This window comes from Nesoenas mayeri (assembly GCF_963082525.1).
Source record: "Nesoenas mayeri genome assembly, chromosome: 3".
In the NCBI taxonomy this organism is placed as follows: domain Eukaryota; kingdom Metazoa; phylum Chordata; class Aves; order Columbiformes; family Columbidae; genus Nesoenas; species Nesoenas mayeri.
In genome coordinates, this window is record NC_137544.1 from 15,478,006 (window position 1) to 15,500,140 (window position 22,135).

A 22,135-nucleotide genomic window follows, 5' to 3' on the forward strand; every position below is an offset into this window, starting at 1 on the left:
GGGGCTGGGAAGTCCCTCTAAAGTCTTTCTTTAAACCTGACATTTTTCTTTTGTGGAGCTTTGTGCTGTTGCAAATTTGCAAGGCTGTAAGATATTATACAATCTGTGGTACCAGTGCATATAGATACCACAAATGTTCAAACTCATTTGTTTGAAATCTTCTGAAAATTCACTCCTCTAGTAAAAGGATAGTGTTTGAAAGGACTCTTGTACCTTGAATTAGAGCATGTTATGTGATACATGACCTAAATCATATGATCCAGCATGTTGCAGTTACGACGTTGCTTCAGGGTTTCTCTGAGCTTGCCTTGTTGCGGCCTGTTTTTTGTTTCATGTTAGTTCCATGTTTTGGTTATCTATTCCATATCTGTTACATTTTATAACAAAATAGGCAATCCATATGTATAACTGATACCTCCACAATACCTGCATCCCTAGATGGTACTATTGTTTTTAACTAAGATTATTAAATCTTTTAGTAGAGCAAGTAGGATTTCTTCATCCTCAGTGTTTCACAGGGGTGATAAAACAGTTACTTCCTCAGGTGGTATCTCATTTGCTTACTTCCTATATTGTTGGGTTTTTCACTGCTTAACTGCAGTGTCCAATGCCTAAACAGTTTCACTGGAGCTGTATTAAAATTGTTTGTGATTTCTGTGTTGTATTTTGAACAGTTATTCCTGTGAGTTTCTGTCCAGTAATGGAGCTATGTAAAACTACATCCCGCTCTCTCAACATGTTTATGTCCTTGCTATCTCATCTCGCACATCTGAAAACATTTGAAACATCTCAGAAACAATTGATTCCGCTCTCTTGTGAGATGCAACATCTGGGGACAGACTTTTTAGCAAGGCTTATTATGACAGGACAAGGGGTGATGGTTTGAAACTAAAAAAGGGGAGATTCCGGCTGGACATGAGGAAGACGTTTTTTACAATGATGGTGAAACACTGGCCCAGGTTGCCCAGAGAGGTGGTCGATACCCCATCCCTGGAGACATCCAAGGCCAAAGTGGACAGGGCTCTGAGCAACCTGATCTGGTTGAAGATGTCCCTGCTCATTGCAGTGGGGGTTGGACTAGACAACCTTTGAAGGTCCCTTCCAACCCAAACTATTCTATTATTTTAAGCTGAAAAATCCCAGTTCCCTCACTTTCCCGATGAGCATCATGTGGTTGCACCCTCTAAGCATCTTAGTGGCCTTTCATTAAGCTAGGGCATGTTTTGATATTGTCCTTGCACTGAGGAGCCCAGCACTAGACTTAGCATTCCAGCTGTGGTCTCACAAGTGGCAGAGGGGAGAAATCACTTCCCTCAACCTACTGACTGCATTTGCCAATGCAGCCCTCTACGCAGTCGGTGCAAAGGCTTGCTGCTTGTTCTCTTCATTCATCTTGTTGTCCATCAGGGCTCTCAGGTCTTCTTTGTCAAGGTGCCTTCCAACTGGTGAGCATCATCCTGCGCTGTAGTGTGGTGTCCTTCCACCCCAGGTGCAGGACTCTGCATTTGCCTTTGAACATCTGTGGTTCCTGTCACCTCATTTACCCATCCTGCTTGGGTCCCTCTTAGGAGCAGCCCTGCCCTCCAGTGTATGAACTTTGAATCATTGGCCAGCAAGTTTTCCACCCATCTTGTAGTTTCTGTGTGCAATGCATGTTGTCCTGGTTTGACTACAAAGATACTTTGAGATGCTGTGTTGAAAGTCATACTACAGTCAAGGAGAAGAAGTATCTACTGCTGTTGCTTTGTCCACCAAGACAGATGCTTCCTCATGGAAGACAATCAGGTTAATGAAACAGTTTGTCTTTTTTAGATGCATTCTGGCTGTTCCCATTCTTTCTTGTCCATCAGGTACTTGGAAGTACATTCCAGAAAGATTTGTTCTGTGGTCATTGTGGGCAGTGAGGTTAGGCTTCTTTTCCAGACTGTAGCTTTTTGGACCCTCCTTGTTGTCCTTCTAGAACCCGGACATGACATTTGCCCCTTATCTGTCATCAGGAGGCTCATCAAGTTGCCATGACCTTTCAAAGGTGATAGAGAACATCCTGGTAATGGTGTTAACAGGCTCCTTCAGCATGCTCAGATGCATCCTGTGTCATCTCATGGCTTGTGTATGTCAAGTTTGCTTTATTGGTCCTTAACTCTGAATTCCTACTGTGACACCTGACTGCCCCACACTCTCCTGTTAGCCGTGTGGAGCTGGGAGGCCTGTGAGCAGAGCTTGCCAGTGAAGTCTGAAGCAAAAAAAGCATCGAGTGCTTTTATCTTCTCCATCTCATTTGGCACTAAATCCCCTACCTCACTGAGAGCAGTGGGCCCATGTTTGTCTCATTATTTCTTTTATTGCCAGTGCATTTATCAAGGCTCTTGTTTCCCTTCGTAGTCCTGGCTAGTTTCAGTTCCAGCTGAGCTTGGCTTTCCCAATTCCATCCTTGTGCGCTTGGGCAATTCCTGCTGGGTAGTCCATCCCTGCCTCTATGATCCAAACCTTTGTTTTTTGTGCTTGAGTTGGGGCCGAGGTTGTCCATTCAGCCAAACTGGCTCTCTGCCATGCCTGCTCCATTTCTAGCTAACTAGAACAGACCATTCTGTGCTATATATGTATCATCTTTGAAGATCAACCCACTCTTCTACCCTCCACAGCAGTGTCCCATGGGATCCTGCCACTGAGGTCCTTGAACAAGCTGTAGTCTGTTCTCCTGACATCCAAGGTCTGCTATTTTCCTTCCTCAGTTCTTTCAGGATATTAAATTCCACCATCTCATGGTTGCTTCAGCCAAGGCTGCCACAGGCTTTGTCATCCCTGGTCAGTTCATTCTTGTTTCTGAGTAGCAGATCAGAGTGCTTCCCTGATTGGCCTTGGTGCTCTCTTGGGTCAAAATAAATGTTTTTGATGGTCAGGTATCTCCTGGGTTGCTTGTAACTTGCCAGGTTGCTCTTTGTGAATCCACAGGAATGGTTAAACTATTTGCTAGATGTTCATTATCATTAACTCCCTGCTGACGATGTCATCTTTAATGTCATACTGAATTAACTGTATCTCTGATCCTTTTTTTTTTTTTTTTTTCCTGTATTCAGATCACCTTTAATTCCTTTTCTTGGGACCAAATTCCATGGTCTTTGACCCTAAACAGGGGGTTCACAATACACACATCTGCTGCTCTCTGAGTTTATCTTCCACAGCTTTTTGGACAATGCTCCTCCCTGTAGAGGTCTTGCTTCAGCCAACCTGTTCTGCTTAATTTTATTCTTCCTCTAGGCCGGTATGGGGCCAATGTCAAAGCTTGTCACTTAAGAAAGGTTACCTCCACTATTATGGATTCCATTGATTGCTCCCACTATCTTTTGTCCTTGTAATAAGAATAGATTTTTAAAATGTGTTTAGCCAGGAACACTATATTTACCAAATTAAAGAGTCTAGGACCTTGCATGGTTTTATAATTCGTCAGAGGTCAGAATTTCACTGGTTTCCCTTACAAATTCCCACAACTGCCAACAAGACAGAAAAGACAGAGCTTATCTCCAGAATATTGTACCAGAAGATACTTGAACAGAGCATTATAGACCTATTTGTAAAAAGTATAGAACGACACACGGAGTGAACAGTACAAAGCACTTTGAGATGGCCAGTAGTTACGCAAGCATAAGTAACCTTGAATTAATATTTCAAATGGAATGAATTGAGTGGATCTGAAGTCATATCCCTGCATGATCTGAAGCTGTACATGAAGGTTATTGAGTTATATTCCTCGCCGACTGACTGCAGTTGACCCCTCCAGGTGTGCAGGAGCAGGTTGCAGCTGCAGTGCTTTTGTGTGTGCCAGGTACTTCGCACCTGCCTTACCTGTGGAGTGGCAGCGGGTCCTGGCAGCACAGCGGGTGGCAAGGAATAATTGCCTTGAAATTCCAGATAGGCACCTCTGGTTCTCTTCATTACCAGAGTCTTCCTGTAAGCTTGTGAATGATTATTAGAGGTGTGAAATGAGAGTCGGCAAAGTCCAAAAGCCATTTCAGTTGTAACATCTGAAGGTAAATGGTTAAGGGACTGTTAATAGTGACTGCAGACTTTGAGAATTGCCAAGAAGGCTCTAAATATTTAAATGAAAGTAGCTTATTTTGACTGTAAATGAAAATGAGAAAATTCTTGTGATAATGCATGCATTAACATAATACTACTTTTATTTGATTTGTTTTAGACGAGAAGATTGTGGAAAAAATCCGAGCTTTACAAATGAAAGCTGAAGACTATGATGTCGTTAAGGTGATCGGAAGAGGGGCTTTTGGAGAAGTGCAGCTGGTAAGAATGTAATGATTTAATGATTAGACAGATTCATGGCTCTAGCCAAAACCTTACCCAGTCTTGCATGCCTTATATCTAAAAATGCATTCTTTTGAAGGCTAAGTGTTTTTTTTCTTGTATCATGAGATCATTTCTTTGCATAGTGAACAGTACATCTGAGTTTGAAATGTGATGGGTTGGAAAAGAAGTACTTGGGAAACAGTTTGCTGTCCTTTGATTGAAATGAAAAGGTAGTTCATGGCAATTCTAAATTTTTTTGGCTGTAAGCATCACTGTATAATAATATCTGAAACTTATATAGGAAAGAGCAATCTAGTAGTGCAACAAAAAATTTTGGTTTATTCTTGTAATTGTGATATACTTGCTTTATATTTAACTGATATGATTAATGTAAGATTTTTTTTTTAAGACACTTTTAACGTTGCCCACTTGACATTGTGTCCTTCATAATATCTAATGTAAGAATGGGATTACTTTTCAAATTTATATTGCAGAGAAATTCTATTTTTTAAAAAGGACAGTCAAAATACCCAAAATAACTTACTATATCATGCATAGTCTGCTTTTCATTTAATTTTGATTTTTCCTGGATTTCCAAGTCATACTGTGTAAGAAATAGCACAAAAATGTGAGCATATGTATAAGATGCGTTGAAAGGCACCGAATAGAATCTGAGAATACAAACACCAGGGACAGGTTATCAGGAGCTAACAGATAAGTGTGTATCAGCTGATCCATGATATATGTCTGTGTAAGATTTTTTTTTTAAGAGAGATGTGAAGCAAGTCAATGGAAAGGGGAACAACTGTTTTGCAGCAATTGAAGCTTGTTATTTTGTTTACCACAAGGTAACAAAAATTACCCTTTTGCTTGTGCCTTTTGACATGGAACTGACATTGTACTGTTCTGTGCTAACTTTGCACTAGGAAGCTGGGAAAATTGTGTTGTCTTCTGTAATGTACAGCAATTTCGGAAAATACAAAGATTTTCTTGAGTATTGTTGAGGAACGTGGCAAGATTTTAGTCATGAAGTGGTTATAGGAGATACACAACATATAATGATGATGCTTTTTTAATACATTTATAAAAATATTTACATTTTCCATGTTAGTGAAATTGGTTCAAATTGGGGAAAAAGAAACCAACTGTGACTAGCCTAACACTATTTGTTTGGCTCATGGGTGATTTGCGGATTTAGATGTAATTCATGTGGCTGTTAACAACATTTTATCAGAATTTCTGTTTCATTTATTTTGGTTATTTTTTAATGCAACTTCATCCAAATTTGACAACATGACAGTGTAGTTCCCTCTCACCTTTTTCTTTCTGGGTCATTTGCACTTCATTTTCGTCCAGAAGAATTTATAAATTATGGAGAGGAGTATTTTCAAAGATCTCCATTTTCCAATAAGTCTTTAAAGAATAAATAGATATCTTGCAAATGCTTTTGTATCCTTGTTGGCAAGACATAAAAACAAATGCAAAACCTTCAGCAGAACCTTACTTATTTGAGAAGGGGCTGCTGCAGGGATCTTCATGAGAAGACGGTCTATTCTTTGTCTTTTCACTGGCAGTCATGTCAAGTGGTTTATTTTGAAGTCTTCTATGAGACATTTTTGTCATTATATATATTCACCTGTTGTAGCTAATAGGGATGCTCTTTTTTTCATGCACTTGTATGGGAAGTCAGTGAAGAATCAAGTTGTAAGGAGCAGAGTTCCTCGTCCATTTGTTGCAGGGGGGAAGATGAAAAATAGAAGATCCCAATAACAGAGGTCATGTCCATCTTTTGGATGTCACACTGATATATTTGCTGTGGAAACATCAAATAGAATTGTATTTCTGATGTGCTTCAGAAATCAAAATACATTGTTTTCATATGTGTATTTCTCTGAATGTAAGGGTTTTTTCTAAATGATTTTCATTTGCTTTTTAACGTTTCATTTTAAATGTAAGTTTTCAGTTTGTTCTGACTTAGAATGGAAACTTGTTTTCCTTAATTTACTGTGTTGTGCACAATTTAAATTCTAAAATAGAGATGATTTTTCACAGTGTACATTTTGCAGTTTGGTAGTTCAAAGACAAACTTTACTTGTCATTTGCCTCATCATTATAGCAAAACAGTAAAATGCATAGTAACTTGGTCATATAATAATGTTTGGGTTTTTGTTGTTTAGGGGGGTTTGGATTCTTTAAATAAGCCCTTCAAGCCCCCCAGATTAAAAATACCTCTAAGAATGCTTGGTACTGGAAGGGAACTTCTGTGTTCGTTTTGTGCCAATTTGAAAGAACACTCTTTTTCTGGAATATAAAAATACAAGTAGAAATCATGGTGTTATGTAGTCTTACAGACAAAAAGCAGTATGTTAATAAATACAGCTGTGCATTTGAACTAATATTAGCTGGTGATGAGGGCATGCATACCTAGATTTTTTGCCTCACAAGGTATGATACAAGTTTAAACTCCTGAGCTAAGCTATATCTATTTCTACTCTGTTCAGAATGTTAACACCATAGTTGCAGATGATGGATTTGCAGTAATCGGGGTATTTTGCAACACGTTCTGTGATCAAAATAGAAATTTGCTTCAGTAGAGGCTCAGCGCAGAAAGAACCATAAATAAAACATGATTAAGTACATGAGTTAAATTCATGAATGTCATGTTATCAGTGTGAGCCATTGTTTGTAAATATTTATAGCACAAATATTTGTTAAATATTTGTAACAGTTAAATATAACAAGCCAAAAAATGAGTATGTTAACATACCACATAAATTAGCTACAATCTCCTTCATTTAATTTTGTTTCCCAAAAGCTTTCTGCTCCAGTACAGCACTTTCTTGTGAAAGAAGTGGTGCGCAGAGATCGGCTTTTTGGGTTCTGGCAAGAAAGAAAACACTTTCTCTATTGCTGTATCTTACGCCTAGGTTTTTTTTAAAAAGCCTTGCTTTTACCCCCTCCCCCAAAAAAAAATTCAAAAATTCAGTCCAGTAAAGAGAGATCAGATGACTATGGTTTGAGCTTCTGACTTTGGTGGAAAAACAATTTCCTATAACTCCAGAAGTATTAAACTCTACTCTTGAGCTCTGGCCTCTGGCTTTACTGGGTCTGATGGGGTAAGCTAAGAAAATAATTGCCAGCTGCCAGATTGCTGCTTCTCTTACACAGTGCTGTGAATAGAAGCAACTGGTGTCTAGGGCAGACAGAAAAATTGAATTATGGTGCTTAATATGTTACTTGTGGTTATGCAGAAGCAGTAATTTATGAAAGCACATTGTGAGTACCTCGTTTGTTTTCACTTGAGGAAAAATCCTCTTCATTTGAAATTGAAACATCTCCTCGGTTTCTTCTCCCAGGTCCAGTCATAAAGTACAGTAATGATATAGCGGCACAGCAGACTGACTTGATTGTGTACTGGAACAGATAATTAAAGCAAGGCTAACTCTGTCTTGTGTTTGGATAGAAAAGAGTGGTGTTGCAAACCAGTGGTTGTCATAGCCTGTGTGAGCAGGTGCTGGTTTAGTTGATGGCGATGTTGTGTTTGATGTGTTAGGGGTTGTTTGTTTGTTTGTTTGTTTTTTCCCCATTAAGTGCTTTGTTTATTGGTTTTAATTCCCCAGCCACTGCTGATATATACTTGTGTATTAACGCAAGTAAAACATTGCAGTCTGTTACCTGAAAATTTGTCAGGACATGAACTTTGGTACCCTATCTGTAGTTATTTTGCATTACTCTTATAAGTATTTTAGGATATTTGTGATTATTTCAAACCTTAGAACTAATTTCACAGCTCCACTCTAGGATCTTAATTTTCTTTGATCACATTGGGGGCAGCACCATTATCATCACTACATACTCAATCTGATAACTTGAAGTGGATACGTTCTTTTCTTTGCCTGTAGATTGTCTTCTGACGTGAATACTGTAGAAATTGTGGATGTGTTTTGTCCATACTTGTTTCTTGAAATTCTTAAATTGGTGAAGCAGAGTACAGTGAAATTATTGTTTCTTACTGCATTTTTGTAAGTTAAACGAGGCCACGTTACTGAGTGCTGATGGCACGAGGGGATTTTCCTGCCTATTTTGAGAGTTGCTCTGGTGAGCTGCAGTTTAAATTTGGCAGTTCATTTAAACGGTTGGAAGAAATTGAAACATCCCGACAGTTTAATACATGAATAATCTGCTGTAAGAGCCAGTATCTGTATGTACAAATATAGCTTTGGATGAAGAGCACAGTGGCTGGTGGCTCAACAGGCTGTCTCCAGGGGCCATGGTGGTGACACGAGAAGTAAAGTCACTGGTAGGTCTGTTTACTTGGAAGGCAGCCAAGACACACACACCTCTGGGTGCGCCAGTATGCCAGTTGTTGCTTTGGGTCCTCCATTTTTGTACAGAGAATGAATCTATATTGAGATATTCTCAAGAAATGTTAGCCAGCTGAACCTATTGGCACTACCTTATAGAGATGCACACACTGTGATTTCTGGTTACTTTGCCTTTCCTGCGCATGAGTTTCATAGAATCATGGAATGTCCTGAGTTGGAAGGGACCCACAAGGATCATCAAGTCCAATTCCTGTCCCTGCATGTGACAACCCCACAGTTCACACCATGTGTCTGAGGGCACTATCCAGCCTCTTCTCCTTGAACACTGTCAGGCTTGGGGTCGTGACACCTCCCTGGGGAGCCTGTTCCAGTGCTCCAGCACCCTTTGGGTGAAGAACCTTTTCTTGATGTCCAACCTAAACCTCCCCTGGCACATCTTCCTGCCATTCCCTTGGGTTCTGTCACTGGTTGCCAGAGAGTTCAGTGCCTGCTCCTCCTCCTCGCTTGTGAGGGAGCTGCAGCCACCATGAGCTCTCCCCTCAGTGACTTCAGCCGCTCCTCATATGGCTTCCTCTCCAAACCCTTCACCAACTTTGTAGCCTCTTCTGGACACTCTCCCGTAGCTTTGTATCCTTTTTCCATGGCGGCACCCCACCGATTTTGCTTCAGGCTGTGCTGACTTTTTGAGACTTTTTTTCCCCAAGTAGAGCGAGACAATTATTGTAGTAAATTAAGACAGCAGTACTAACTACACCCAGGCAAGAGTGTACACCGATTTTTAGGAATCGTAAACTACCAAATACATCACAGTGCTTTATGTGAACTTTCACAGAAAATGTCTCTTCAGCTAAACAGTATCTTTCTGAGGTTGCTGGTCTTTGTGTTTCTTCTGATTTTGAGCAGGATTACAAAAACTCTGCTTCATGGAGTATAGTTTGTGGCGTACCACCAAGTCTTTGTAAATAACCCCTTGTGGGATTAGTAAATGGGAAGGAGGCAGTTTTCAAAATCCTTCTTTAGGACACTTTCACTAGCTGGTTAGTTGTTACTGTCTTAAAACATACATACTTATGGAGTTGTTAATGCATGTAGATAACGTGTTTCGGTTTTCATGTTTGGTTAAAGGTTTTTTGACCTAACTATACAGAAGGTTGTTGGTTATTGTTAAACTATACAGGATGCTAATCCAAAACTTTTGTACATATATTTTAAGATTAAAAGACTCCATTTTAATAACAATAAATTCAAAAATAATCCTGTTTCTGTTCACGTTCTCTTTCCAAGATCACTGCCTCACCCAATGCTGCTTCTGTTTCTACACATCATTCGTATTGGCTTCAGCAACATTAATGTTTCCAGCTCCTTAGGAGCAGGACACTGGTGCTCCCAGATTTGTTGACCAAATAGGTGCCTCTCTCAAGCTTCAAACTGCAGACATAATGGACCTGAAGCATTTACAGCTCTTCAGAAAGAGAGCCTATTAAACAGTCTTTCAAGTAGCATAATTAAACCTGGAATGTTACGTAAAACTAAAAGGTTAGGGGATATGGTTTATTTTGCTAGATGTGGGGGTTTTAAGTGCACCAGAAAGTTGCAACCATTTCATTCTGAGTTTGCAAATTAGTCCACTAAAATTTTTATATTCATGTGAAGAAAATATGCAGAAGCTTAAGATGCAGTTAATTCTGGCATCTTATAGCTGAACAGTTCTCACCTCGATTTCTGCAGGATACACTCCACAATATTAAAAAAATGGTCCTTCAGTAGTTGTTTCATAAAGCAGCATAAATCTAACATAGTTTCCTTAACAGGATAATGGCTTTACAGTCTTCAAGGACTTTGTTTCATGTCCATATTCAGATGAAATATTCCAAAATATTTGTAGATTTTGTCATAGAAGTTTTAATTTCAGTTTTCCAATAAGATTTATGTTATCAATTTTACAGTATTTAAAGTGAATTTAAGAACCACTTAAGAAAATAAATAGGAACAATCTTTTTTATGAAGAGGCTGAAGTGGATTGCTGGCAGAGCTTTTAACATGAATGAATGCAATGGATAGATGGTGTTCAGAATAAGAAAATAGAAACAGTTGCATTTTATTTCTTCTTACATGATAGAACTTTTGAAGGGGGAATAGACAAGAATTTCCTTTATCTTGTGTAAACAGAATTATTTCATCTTCTTTTTTAGTGCCCTGGATGATTTGAAGTGAGCGTTTTCAGTCAGAAAATGTTAAGAGCAGTCCAGTTCTTTAGAGAATGATAGTTCTTTTCTCATTTTGAGTTTTTGGTTGTTTTGGGAGGTGTGTGTGTTTGTTTGTTTTGTTTGTTTTTAGTGTTTTTAATTTGAATATGTAGACTAGTGGAGTCAGCTCTCCTTTATATACTCATAGCCATAGTGAGGAAGATCAAACACACGCTTGTTATCAGTGCATCTTCAATAACCAGCCACCTCCTAAGAGCCCTGGGGCATGTCCTGCTCCTGGCCCTGAAACTCCTCTGGGGCTGCAGCAACAGCTGCAGCAGCTGCCCAGGATCTGGCACATCTTCTTTCATTTGCCATCTGTCTTGTTCCACCCCTGTGATGGTTTTTTTTGAGCAGCTGTTAGGTTTTTCTTTCCAGGTTTGGAAGTTCTCAAATCCTTGCTTTGTAGAAAATTGGGTATATAAAGACCTGGAGTGTGTCACATCCCAGAAAGCGATTTGTACGTAGCAGAAGTATATTATGGTTGTTTCTCTTCTTTGTCAACCAACAGGTTCGCCATAAAATGACACAGAAAGTGTATGCAATGAAGCTACTTAGTAAATTTGAAATGATCAAGAGATCAGATTCAGCCTTTTTCTGGGAAGAAAGAGATATCATGGCCTTCGCCAATAGTCCATGGGTTGTTCAGGTAAGGAAGATATGTAAGAGTAAAATAATAATAATGATAAAGCCATAAACCTTTCTGAGTCTTGAGCTGGTCTTGAATTTACATCTAAACTGAAATAATGAGTTAGGTTCAGATTTTACTTTTTAAAGATACTTATTTACAGCAGTTTCACTGAGTTTTATGTATTTGGCTGTTTAGATTAATTTACATTTTAGTCACTACACATGTGTTTAACAGAATTAAACAGTTTTGTGAAATATCTACATAAATACTTGGAATAATAGGGAGGTTACCTTGCCACTAAGAAAAATCTTGTATAGAAATGTGGAAACAAATGTCAGCATTATTTCCAGTCTTACCTTATGATACGATCAGTTGATCAGAGGCATTTAAAATGAAGAGTGCTTTAGTTAGTTCCTGTCAGGTGCGACTTGGTAGGCGGATGAGTGCACACTTCTGGTCTGCGAAACGGGAGGTTGTAGCAGAGGTTTGCTGAAAACCACCTTCTGTTCAGCGGTCAGTTCCTGCATCTCAGCTCAGATGTGTTATCCAAGTAATGGAGAGCTGACTTCTTCAGCTGGTCTTCTCCAACGCTGTTACTTGCAGCTGTCTCATGACATGTAACATCATCATGTTGGTTGTATGAATTATGCCTTTGGGAAGAATTAGTACTAAATATCGCAATTTGTTGTAACCTGTAAATTACACCAATTAATAAAATGAGTAGTGAAAGCATATACTTAGAGAGTACTTAATTTTGTTAAATAATTAATAAATTTAAATGCTCTCACATGTATTGCCATGCTTCTGGCTATTCGGTAGTAAAAACTGGCTTTAAGGTTTCCATATGTTGTTTGTAACACTTTACCTCGTGTATGCAAGAAATGTTTTTTATTTCTTGCCTATATTAAGGAGAAATACTTAACCAAATAGATGCATTTTTATTTAGTTCTTTGTATTTGTTCTGATGACAGAAGTTGCCTGGAATTATTTTTCACATGCAGTTGAAAGTAAGCAGACATGTATGACACTCAGTTTTCAAAAAAGAGTGTAGCAAGCATGATATAAATGTATGTGTGTATTTGTAAATAGCAAATGAATTCAAGTGTAGTCTCAGTTGTGCCTTCCATGATGAAGTGTATTCGTGTGATATATTTAGGTAACGTGGTCCGATGGGATAGGACAGTGAGCTGGTTTTAAGAAAATGTAGGTCCTGTTCTGAGCTAGAAACTGGGACAGACCACAGTGCTTCTCTGTGCTTGCTTTTTTATGTAAAAAACAAGTAAAACCAGAGCCCTAGATATTTTTTTTTTTCGTAATGAAATCCCTTGAGGACAATAATGAAAGTGTCGTATAAAGGCATAATGTTGTTATTAATTACTATGTTATATTAATATCCTTTTATATTAGAACACAGAGACTATTTCGGATTTTAATTTAGATTTTAATGACATAGTGCATTATCAGATATTGTATATACCATCAATTTATGAAAACAACTACAGTGAGATATATATATATAATATAGGTCTTCTGTCACTGATATGCAATAAATTTTAATCTAATGATCGAATCTCCTTAATAACATTCCTGCCTTTCATGGTTCTTTTATCTTCCTCAAACTTGCTGTTTCTTATTTCCTCCTTTCCACTCATCCTTTTTGTTTTCAATTGCCTTTGAATTTTGTGTGGGTAATTTAAATATATGAATAATTTTAGTTTTGAGTGCAAAGGAGCAGTATTCCCTGAAAAATAAGGTGAGAGACTTTCAGAGGCTTTTCAACACCCGTCACTGAACATTTGGTAGTAATGCTTTTTGCTGCTTTGGGCTGTTTTCAGACCTGGCAGTTGCTGGGTGATATCTCTAAAACTTCAGCACTCTGTGTCTGAAATACATTTGAGAGAGATTAAACTTACTTTCACTACCATGCCATTAGGCAACATATTACCTGCAACCTCTACCAGACCATTATTTATTGTTAAGTATGATTTCTTTGTATTGTATTATAGTTCTCTTCAGGAGCTTTTATTTTTTCCTTTCTTATTTCAATATGCGTGTTGATTTAGGAAAAAATCAGTACTGACAAACATTTTTCTAAATATGTACAGAGATAAAGAGATTAATAATAAATGAAATCTAGAAACAGTCTAAGATGCTGTTCACCATTGCACTATTTTTCAAATCAATACATGGTGCTTCCTTTCTCAGATCTGATATTTTGCATTTTGATTCAGTGATACTGTTTAATGCCAAGAAACATGGATATATAGCAGCTTATACTAGTAAAATAATTAGGAGATCTTTTCTGCTCTCTTAAAAAATGAAAATGAGGGGATTTTGAAGTTTAGTAAATTTTAGTGTACTGTCATAATTAATAGAAGATGTAGATTATCCGAATGTAAAAATGAAAGCTACTGTTCATCAGTCTTGAAAACATATGCTCAGTTTTGATGAAGTGTCAAGATAAAGCTCTTTATTCTTTTTCCTGGCTGTCTCTGAAAAGTAATTGCTCTTTTTTCTTTTCCCTTTCTTCTTTTTTAACCGTTGCAGCTATTTTGTGCCTTTCAAGATGACAAATACTTGTACATGGTAATGGAATACATGCCAGGCGGAGATCTTGTAAACCTGATGAGCAATTACGATGTGCCTGAGAAATGGGCTAAGTTCTACACAGCCGAAGTTGTTCTTGCCCTTGATGCAATTCACTCCATGGGCTTGATACACAGAGATGTGAAGCCTGACAATATGCTTTTAGATAAACACGGGCATCTGAAGCTGGCAGATTTTGGCACTTGCATGAAAATGGATGAAGTAAGTATGCAACTGAATAGTTTATCATATGTAAAACTGTAATTCTAAGGTTATTTTCTTATTAATTATAATACCCAAAGGAATATTAATCAAATGGTCCACTTGGTTGGAAAGCTGTTCTTTGTGTCCTAGTTTTAAATACAAGGATACTTTAGGTAGTGAAACCTTCTATATAATAAGCTGTTCTTGCATGTGGAAGAAGGAAGTAAACCTAATTTTTGTTATTTTGAAAGTGTGTGTGTTTATGAATTTCTGAGGTTCGTTTCTTTTGCCAAGTGTCTGAAAAGCTTATGAGACAACTCTTTGTTTCAACTTAAGTAACCCTGGAGCAGTTCATAAACTGACATTTTTCTGTAAATGAAGGTATTTCATAGGCAAGATACAGTCCCTGTGTTCTTTTTACTGTCTAATTGTTCTCATAGCATCCTCTAGTGGTCATTAAAATGAGGTCACAGTAAGGCAACAGTGGTACGTGATATATTGATTAAAATTTATTAGCTGTTCATCAAGTTGTCATACATTTTAACTGTCCAGATTTTACCATGTACAGCCAAATACACAGTTTTCTAGTGAGGTTATATAAGAGCAATTTATTTATATATGTGCACCATATATTGTTAAAGGAGGCTTAAAAATAAATCTACCTTTTGTAGTGTGCACTTTTAAATCCTCCCCTGACAATGTTATGCTGTAATTGACACAATTTATTGTTACTTTGAAAAATTATAACAGATTCTCAAAAAACCTACAAGAATGTGTGTTATCATTTGACTGGCCTTTAAAAGGTTTTTATAATTATGCTGGCAAGGATGATCCTTTTAAGCTTATTTGCTTTAATGTGATAGATTTTTCTTTTCTGTATTGCTTAGGCAGTCTGTAATCTACTTAATTTGCATTTGCATCATTAACGTAATGTCTTTTTTGGCTGTATCTAGAAGTCCTATCTCTGTTTAGGGTTATTTTTTTCTTTACTGTGACAATGCATATTCACTTAACTGAGCAATTACAGCTGTTTGTTGAGGTTCAGTAGTCTACTTAGTTTTGCTGATGTTGTCGTTGTTGTTCTCAAGGCAGATATATTGTTTACCTCCACTTTGATGATTTACTTCCCTATATTTTGGGGGACAGCATTTACTTTAAAAGAAAAATCAGAAGTAGCACTTGATCTCTTAATTTAGTCCTTAAAAAAATTAATCTTGCTTTTGAGCCAGTAGACTGTAGGTGTTAAGGGAATCTGATGTTCATCAGAATAGTCAATTAAAAATGCATCAAAAAGTTCATAATATAAATCTACAAAAAAAAGGATGATCCTTTATGCTGGTTTAGGGCTCGCAGAAATGGTGAAGCTAAGCCTTTTTTTTCCCTTTGTTGTTACAAAAAGGGAATAATAAAATATGCTTGATCATATCATAAATGTGAGAAGTGCATGCACATTTCTCATAAAGAGATATAGTGAGCTTTAGTTTGGACTGGGCGTCATCAATGAACCAGTAATCTCCTAAAGAAGTTACTTTTTTAGCAAATTATGTTTTAAGTTTGTGTTTCTCAGACTCAGTGGAATGGCAAAAATGTTTCATACAGGAAGCTTTAGAAGTTGAGAGGTTCTGGATTGTCTCCAAATCTCATGCTACTTCTTACAAAACATGAACATATCCCAGCTGTGTAAATATAATATTGGTGTTGGCAGGATGATATCTAGAAGATACATGCTTACCCAACACTTATTTATTTTTTCTGATTTGGAGTTCTTTTAGCAGTTGTGCACATTAGCATCTTCTGTGTGCTGTTGAGAGCCTAGGAAAATTCTGCTGCAGTTTGGTCAGAGTCTTTTTTTGACCTTTGCTGTGGAATTGAAGTCAGTGTCCTCTTAATTCTTCAGGCCAGTCCAGATCCTTCCAGCAGAATTCATCCTTACCAATATGCCAATAGAGTTGCTAAGTGTTTTTGTATCTGAAAAGATCAGTAAAGGAACTGGCCTGTTTAATATAACTCAGTTGTAATGGGTTTGAGGTTTATGTTGGGATTTTTTTTTTTAAATCTGCAACAAGATGAGTGTTTCTATAATTGAATAAAGAGTGGAGTTGACCTCAAATGTTCAGTAGGAATTGTAGTTCCCTTTTGGTATTTAGGTATAATAAGTTAGCCCAGGGAAAGTTTACCAGACTCTAATCCTCAGGTTTTTTGTAAGACACTAGACAGTAGCATGGTTGGCTCTGGTAGGTATCATAGAGCCGGGAACTGCTGGTGCTGCCAGGCTCAGTACATAATGCTGTCTTGTGCTGAGCTGCTAAAGAGCACAGGTTTAGACAATATCTTTTGGAAGGAGGGATGTTTACCATTTGGGATTATTGCCTCAGCTCAGGCAGTTTAGCTCTTTTTAGAACCCAACTTTTTTCTCGTTGAAGCTTGTCCAAGACTCTGCTGGATCCTTCTTGCTTCCGTTTGCTGTCTGCAGCATGCTGTGCAACCCCGGGTGCTGTGGTAACACGCAGATCTGAACTAGCCTAATTTTTCCTTGCAAGCACTTTCCAGCTCTTGTTTACTGAAAAAAAAACTTCATGAGGGACTAAAAACCTGATTCTCAGCCTTGGTCCAAGACAGTGAGTCATTCAGGTCTGATGGAGATACTCCTGAGGATGAAACTGAACTGCTTTGTCTTCAGCCATATAATGATTCTGACCAATGCTGGGAAACACTACAGCCTCCCTGCCAAGTTGTCATAAGCTATGAGAACATGCTGTGTCTCGTGGACAACTTTTAAAAATTCTGCACTGCACATCTCTCGGAGCTTCATGAGCCTCCTTTGAGATGGAGCTCCAAGATCCACCTTGATCTTTTGAGGTGCTGAGAAAAGTCTCAGGTAAAACACCAGCCTGAGATTTCTGAAAGGAAGCTTTGGACGAGAACTGGTGTAATAAAACAGACAGAGCATTTGAAACACAGGAGTAACACTGTACAGAGAAAACATCACGCTTTAGATCTCTTCAACAGCTGAAGTACAGAAGGCAGAAGCCATCATGCAGAACGTAGGGACTGTCAAGATGCCATGTACTGCAGAGAGAGGACTTCCCTGTTCACTTGGCTTTGATACCAGAGATCATAGAAGCTGGTCTGACTGTGGTAGCTGGTACTTAAAAATACATACAGAGCAATGTCTGAGTTCTTTGAAAGAACAAATGTGTAGGAACAGAAACCTGGGAATATTTTATTCAGGTGATAATGGACCAAACACCCCAGTGATATGGTAGAATCCCTGTCGCTGAAGGTTTTCAACATGCAGTCGGATCCAGGTTGACTTGCCCATGGAAGGTTGGGTGAGATGATCTTCCAAGGTCCCTTCCATCCTGGACTGGTCTGTGATCCTCTGAATGCATTTTTAGATTTTTCCTGAGACAGAAGGTAGAGAGTTTTATGGGGAGTGAGTACAACCAACTCCATGTGCTTCAAAGAGAGTGCTGAACAGAGTGCTGTTAAAAGCAGAATAATCAAATAATGGTTCGAGTCATTAAACCATTTTAAAATGTTTTTTACTTTAGATTTTAGAGCCTTTGGGGTTTAGTTTATTCCCGGTGTTAAAATGTGTTTTTCTGTATTCTACTTCGTTCTAAGAATGTGTTTAGTCTTCTGAAAAGAATTACTTCATGTTCTTATTCCAGGACGATCAAGATATGTGCTCTCTGTTTCATAGTACAGGAAGCAGAAGTTAACCTACTCCTCATTCTGGAACTAAGTTGCTAAACTTCCTTTAGTCTTCAGCTTCAGCTTGGAGATGTAGAAGCATTTTCTAGGAGGACACCTGCAGTACTCTTTGGGTCTCTGCACTGTTTAATCACTTCTGGTTTTGTCTGCTGGTTCATGACTTTCCAGGATTCTGGTTTTGTACATAAATAGAAGCTTTTAACAGTTCATATTGTATGTAAAAAGAAATATTGCAATTTGATGTGTAATTTTTACATATGAATACAGTTCCAAAAGCTAAATAATTCTTGTAATTCTGTATTAATATTGACCCAAAGCTGATGGCAAATCACACACATAACTTCAAGACTTAGAAAGGCTTGATGTGGAGAGATAGAATAAGAGAGGAGTGTATTTTTGGTACTTCTCTAACTTCATCCAGAGTTTCATTTCATTCATCCATCTGGTCTCTCTGTAATGAATGCAGTGAATTGGATTAAAGGAAACAAGGCTTGTACAGTCTGAACCAGCACACTGGCAGAGCTGACGATGCTTCTGCATCATTTTGCCCCTGCGTTTTCAGTCTCTCAGTGTGAAACAGAGGATGAACAATATTTCCAAGTGTGTTAATATGCTAATAAAAAATACTTAGATGGTCATATTTTACCTTATTTTTCATATCTGTTCTTTAAATGGATTTTATATTTTTTCTCCCGTCTTTAATTAAAAACCAAGGTGTGACTATAAACATTAACCTGTAGTTTTGTGTATTGTTTTAATTAGACAGAACTGTTATGTGTCTGGTACGTAGGGCCTAACTCATAGTTTGTCCAAATTATTCAGAAGCCTCTCCCTGAATTCATTGAGATAAGGAGCAGACTGGTATGATGTGTAGTTTCATATCGAAACCTGTGGTAAAAATCATTAAATTGTTCAATTTTTGAAAGATGTAACCAAGAAAAACCACTATGGAGTAGGTGGGGAAAGCATGTTACTAGGAATTGTCATTTCAGTCCATGTTGCTTCTGAAGTAAAAAATAGATACTTTCAAATACATTCCTCAAACCAAATATTTTGAGCTGTGTTTTTTACATTTTTCTGGTCAACTATTAAACTAATTGTTTAAAGACTCAGAAGTATTTTTAATTGAGCTGTTTGAATTCTTACTGTTGCACAGACAGGTATGGTGCGCTGCGATACAGCCGTGGGAACCCCCGACTACATATCACCCGAAGTTCTGAAATCGCAGGGAGGTGATGGTTATTATGGACGGGAATGTGACTGGTGGTCTGTAGGAGTCTTCCTGTTTGAGATGCTGGTTGGTAAGTAGTGATTTCCTCTGCTAATGAGATTATTGTTTTGTGTTTACTGTGCCTTTAGCTGTACTTTACTGCAAGGGGCTGGTTGTACCTCAGCTCAGTATCTAAGAGCTTCTGACTTTCAGCTGATGCTGTTGCTTCGTTCTTGTTCTCTTTGCTGTCTCTTGCTTTAATGCTGCAACAGCTGTTTGCGTGCTTGTTTAGGGATTAGTTCCCTGACTCGGTTCAGTTTAAACTAGTTCTTAGAATAGTTTTAACTGGGGTCAGCTAACTCACCATGTCATGAATGATTGTGCCACCTCAGGGGGCAGTACAGAGTTTTCAGGGATGGAGAGATGGCAGTGGAGTAGGAAGGGCAGTGCTACCCCCACTTTTTTTTCCCCTCCTTTTTTCCTTTTGTTCTCTGTCCTCCCTTTTTATTTTTTTTTTTTTGTCTCACAGCACCAGCAGTGGCCTCTGTTAGGTCAAAATGACTGTGGAAGCATGGCTGGATTCGCTCTTTTATGCTTGAGTCAGGATTTTCCAGTAAAATACACCAGACTGCTATGGTAACAAATGCAGAATATAATCTGTTAAGGAGATGAGTCATCTGCATCTTAAAATACTGTGAGGATCAGTATTATAGTCTGGTAGCAAAATACTGATTATAGAAAGATGGAATTGAGCATATAATTATTAAAAATCCAAATCAGCATGTTCTGGGAATATTTCAGATGTGATGTTTGTGGTAGCTGAGCCAGGAAGGTTGTTTAGATATATGATGCTACTGGAGTATCTGTCTTTTGCAACGAAGGCATTTTGACTTAAAAGCGATTTTATAATCAATAGTGTCTCGTAAACAATTTTGGCAATAAATAAAATTATTCCATTATTAAAATACTGGACATAACTGTCCAGAAATGTTTGTGGTTTTTTTCAGAGACTCTTTTTTTTCTTGTATTTGAGAGGCTGAGAGGATTTTCCCCTTTTTATCCTTCTAATGAAAACATTTTAGAAAGTGAAATCTGAGAGGTACAGTTTTTGCAGGAGCTGGATTGTATGAAGGATCCTGTACTCACTTAGGATGAAAACTGATGTACATTTCAGTGCAACACTGTGTTCTTATTCTGATGTTTCAGTATGGGTTGCTATGCTTAAGGGTGTTATTTGCTGTAGTTTGGACTTGTGTGTTAAAAAATTCTTAATATTTCATAGGTCTCACGTATTTTTTCCCCCCAAAGTGTCTTATTTTAATATATGAAGATACACTATTTTTAACACTTTTTTTTCTCTTTAGTACTCACTACAACCCCCTGCAGCACTACAGGCTGGGCGCAGAGTGGCTGGAGAGCAGTCAGACAGAAAGGGACCTGGGGGTACTAATTGACAGGAAGCTCAACATGAGCCATCAGTGTGTCCAGGTGGCCAAGAAGGCCAATGGTATCCTGTCCTGTATCAAAAATAGCGTGGTCAGCAGGACAAGGGCAGTGATCCTTCCCTTGTACTCTGCATTGGTGAGGCCACACCTGGAGTATCGTGTTCAGTTCTGGGCCCCTCAGTTCAGGAAAGACATTGAAGTGCTGGAGCTGGTCCAGAGAAGAGCAACAAGACTGGTGAAGGGACTTGAACATAAGACCTATGGGGAGAGGCTGAGGGAGCTGGGGTTGTTTAGTCTAGAGAAGAGGAGGCTCAGAGGTGACCTCATCACTCTCTATAACTACCTGAAGGGAAGTTATAGCCAGGTGGGGATTGGTCTCTTCTCCCAGGCAGTCAGCAATAGGACAAGGGGGCATGGGCTTAAACTCTGCCAGGGGAAATTTAGGCTGGATATTAGAAAGAAATTCTTTACAGAGAGAGTGGTCAGGCATTGGAACGGCTGCCCAGGGAGGTGGTGGACTCGCCGTCCCTGGAGGTTTTCAAAGTGAGGTTGGACATGGCACTTAGTGCCATGATCTAGTAAACAGACTAGAGTTGGACCAAGGGTTGGACTCGATGATCTCTGAGATCTTTTGCAACCCCGTCGATTCTGTGATTCTGTAATTTTTTTTTTCTTGTGTATACTCTAGACTGGAAACTTGACATGCATTAACTCTGATTTTTCAGACATTTTTTCTGCTGGGAGTGAAATAACAATATTGTTTCTGTTTTGGTTTTAGCCATACATAAGTGTGAGTAACGTTGTTCCCTTTCAGCTGAATTTTGTCATCCTTCTTTGTGCTTTTCATGAAGCTGTCTTCGTGATATATTTTTTTAATATGAACCTCTTCCTTTCTCTGAAATGAATATGTGATTTTCTATCTATGCAGTCTTCTTGAAATGTTAAAACCTGCTTCATCTTTATACTGGTAATTACAATTATAGGGTCTAGTTATGCCCTGTGGTTTTTTGGTTTATTTGTCGTTCTCCAGTCATCATATTCCAGTCTCAGTTGGGTTTCCTGTCTGACACTGCAACATCATTTCCTTCTATGACTTTGTTTACAAACACAGTTTGAGGCTCAGGTCAAATTCATTTGACAAAGTGTCTAGAAAAACATGCAACTTCTCTCTAGCGATGACAGAACTTTCCTGGTCCCTGTATTTGAACTAGAAATAATGATACTATTCAAGACTGATCTTCTACCCCCACATACATATTGTTAAGAGACAGGCACTGATAAACTGGTTTGGAGTATTTGACACAGGCTGACTTCAACCTTTGATGAAACCCTTATCCCTTTATCCTCCTATGGTATTTTGACTATTGAAGAGTTCTTCTTTTTCACCCTCAAAAACATGTGACATAAAACAATGTTGGCATTATCATTCCCGTTCTTGAATCGCCTTATCAGTTTCAAGATCTCATTAGCAG

At 38.3% G+C, this 22,135-nt stretch overlaps 1 protein-coding gene across 1 annotated transcript in view; it reads left to right on the top strand.

Annotated features, from left to right (window-relative positions):
* ROCK2 (Rho associated coiled-coil containing protein kinase 2) overlaps positions 1-22,135 on the top strand; it is a 101,451-nt gene that overhangs the window by 48,439 nt on the left and 30,877 nt on the right. The window contains exons 3-6 of the mRNA XM_080341686.1: positions 4,196-4,296; positions 11,382-11,519; positions 14,049-14,309; positions 19,165-19,309. Coding sequence (XP_080197812.1) covers positions 4,196-4,296; positions 11,382-11,519; positions 14,049-14,309; positions 19,165-19,309 — 645 coding nt within the window. The remainder of the gene's footprint in view (positions 1-4,195; positions 4,297-11,381; positions 11,520-14,048; positions 14,310-19,164; positions 19,310-22,135) is intronic.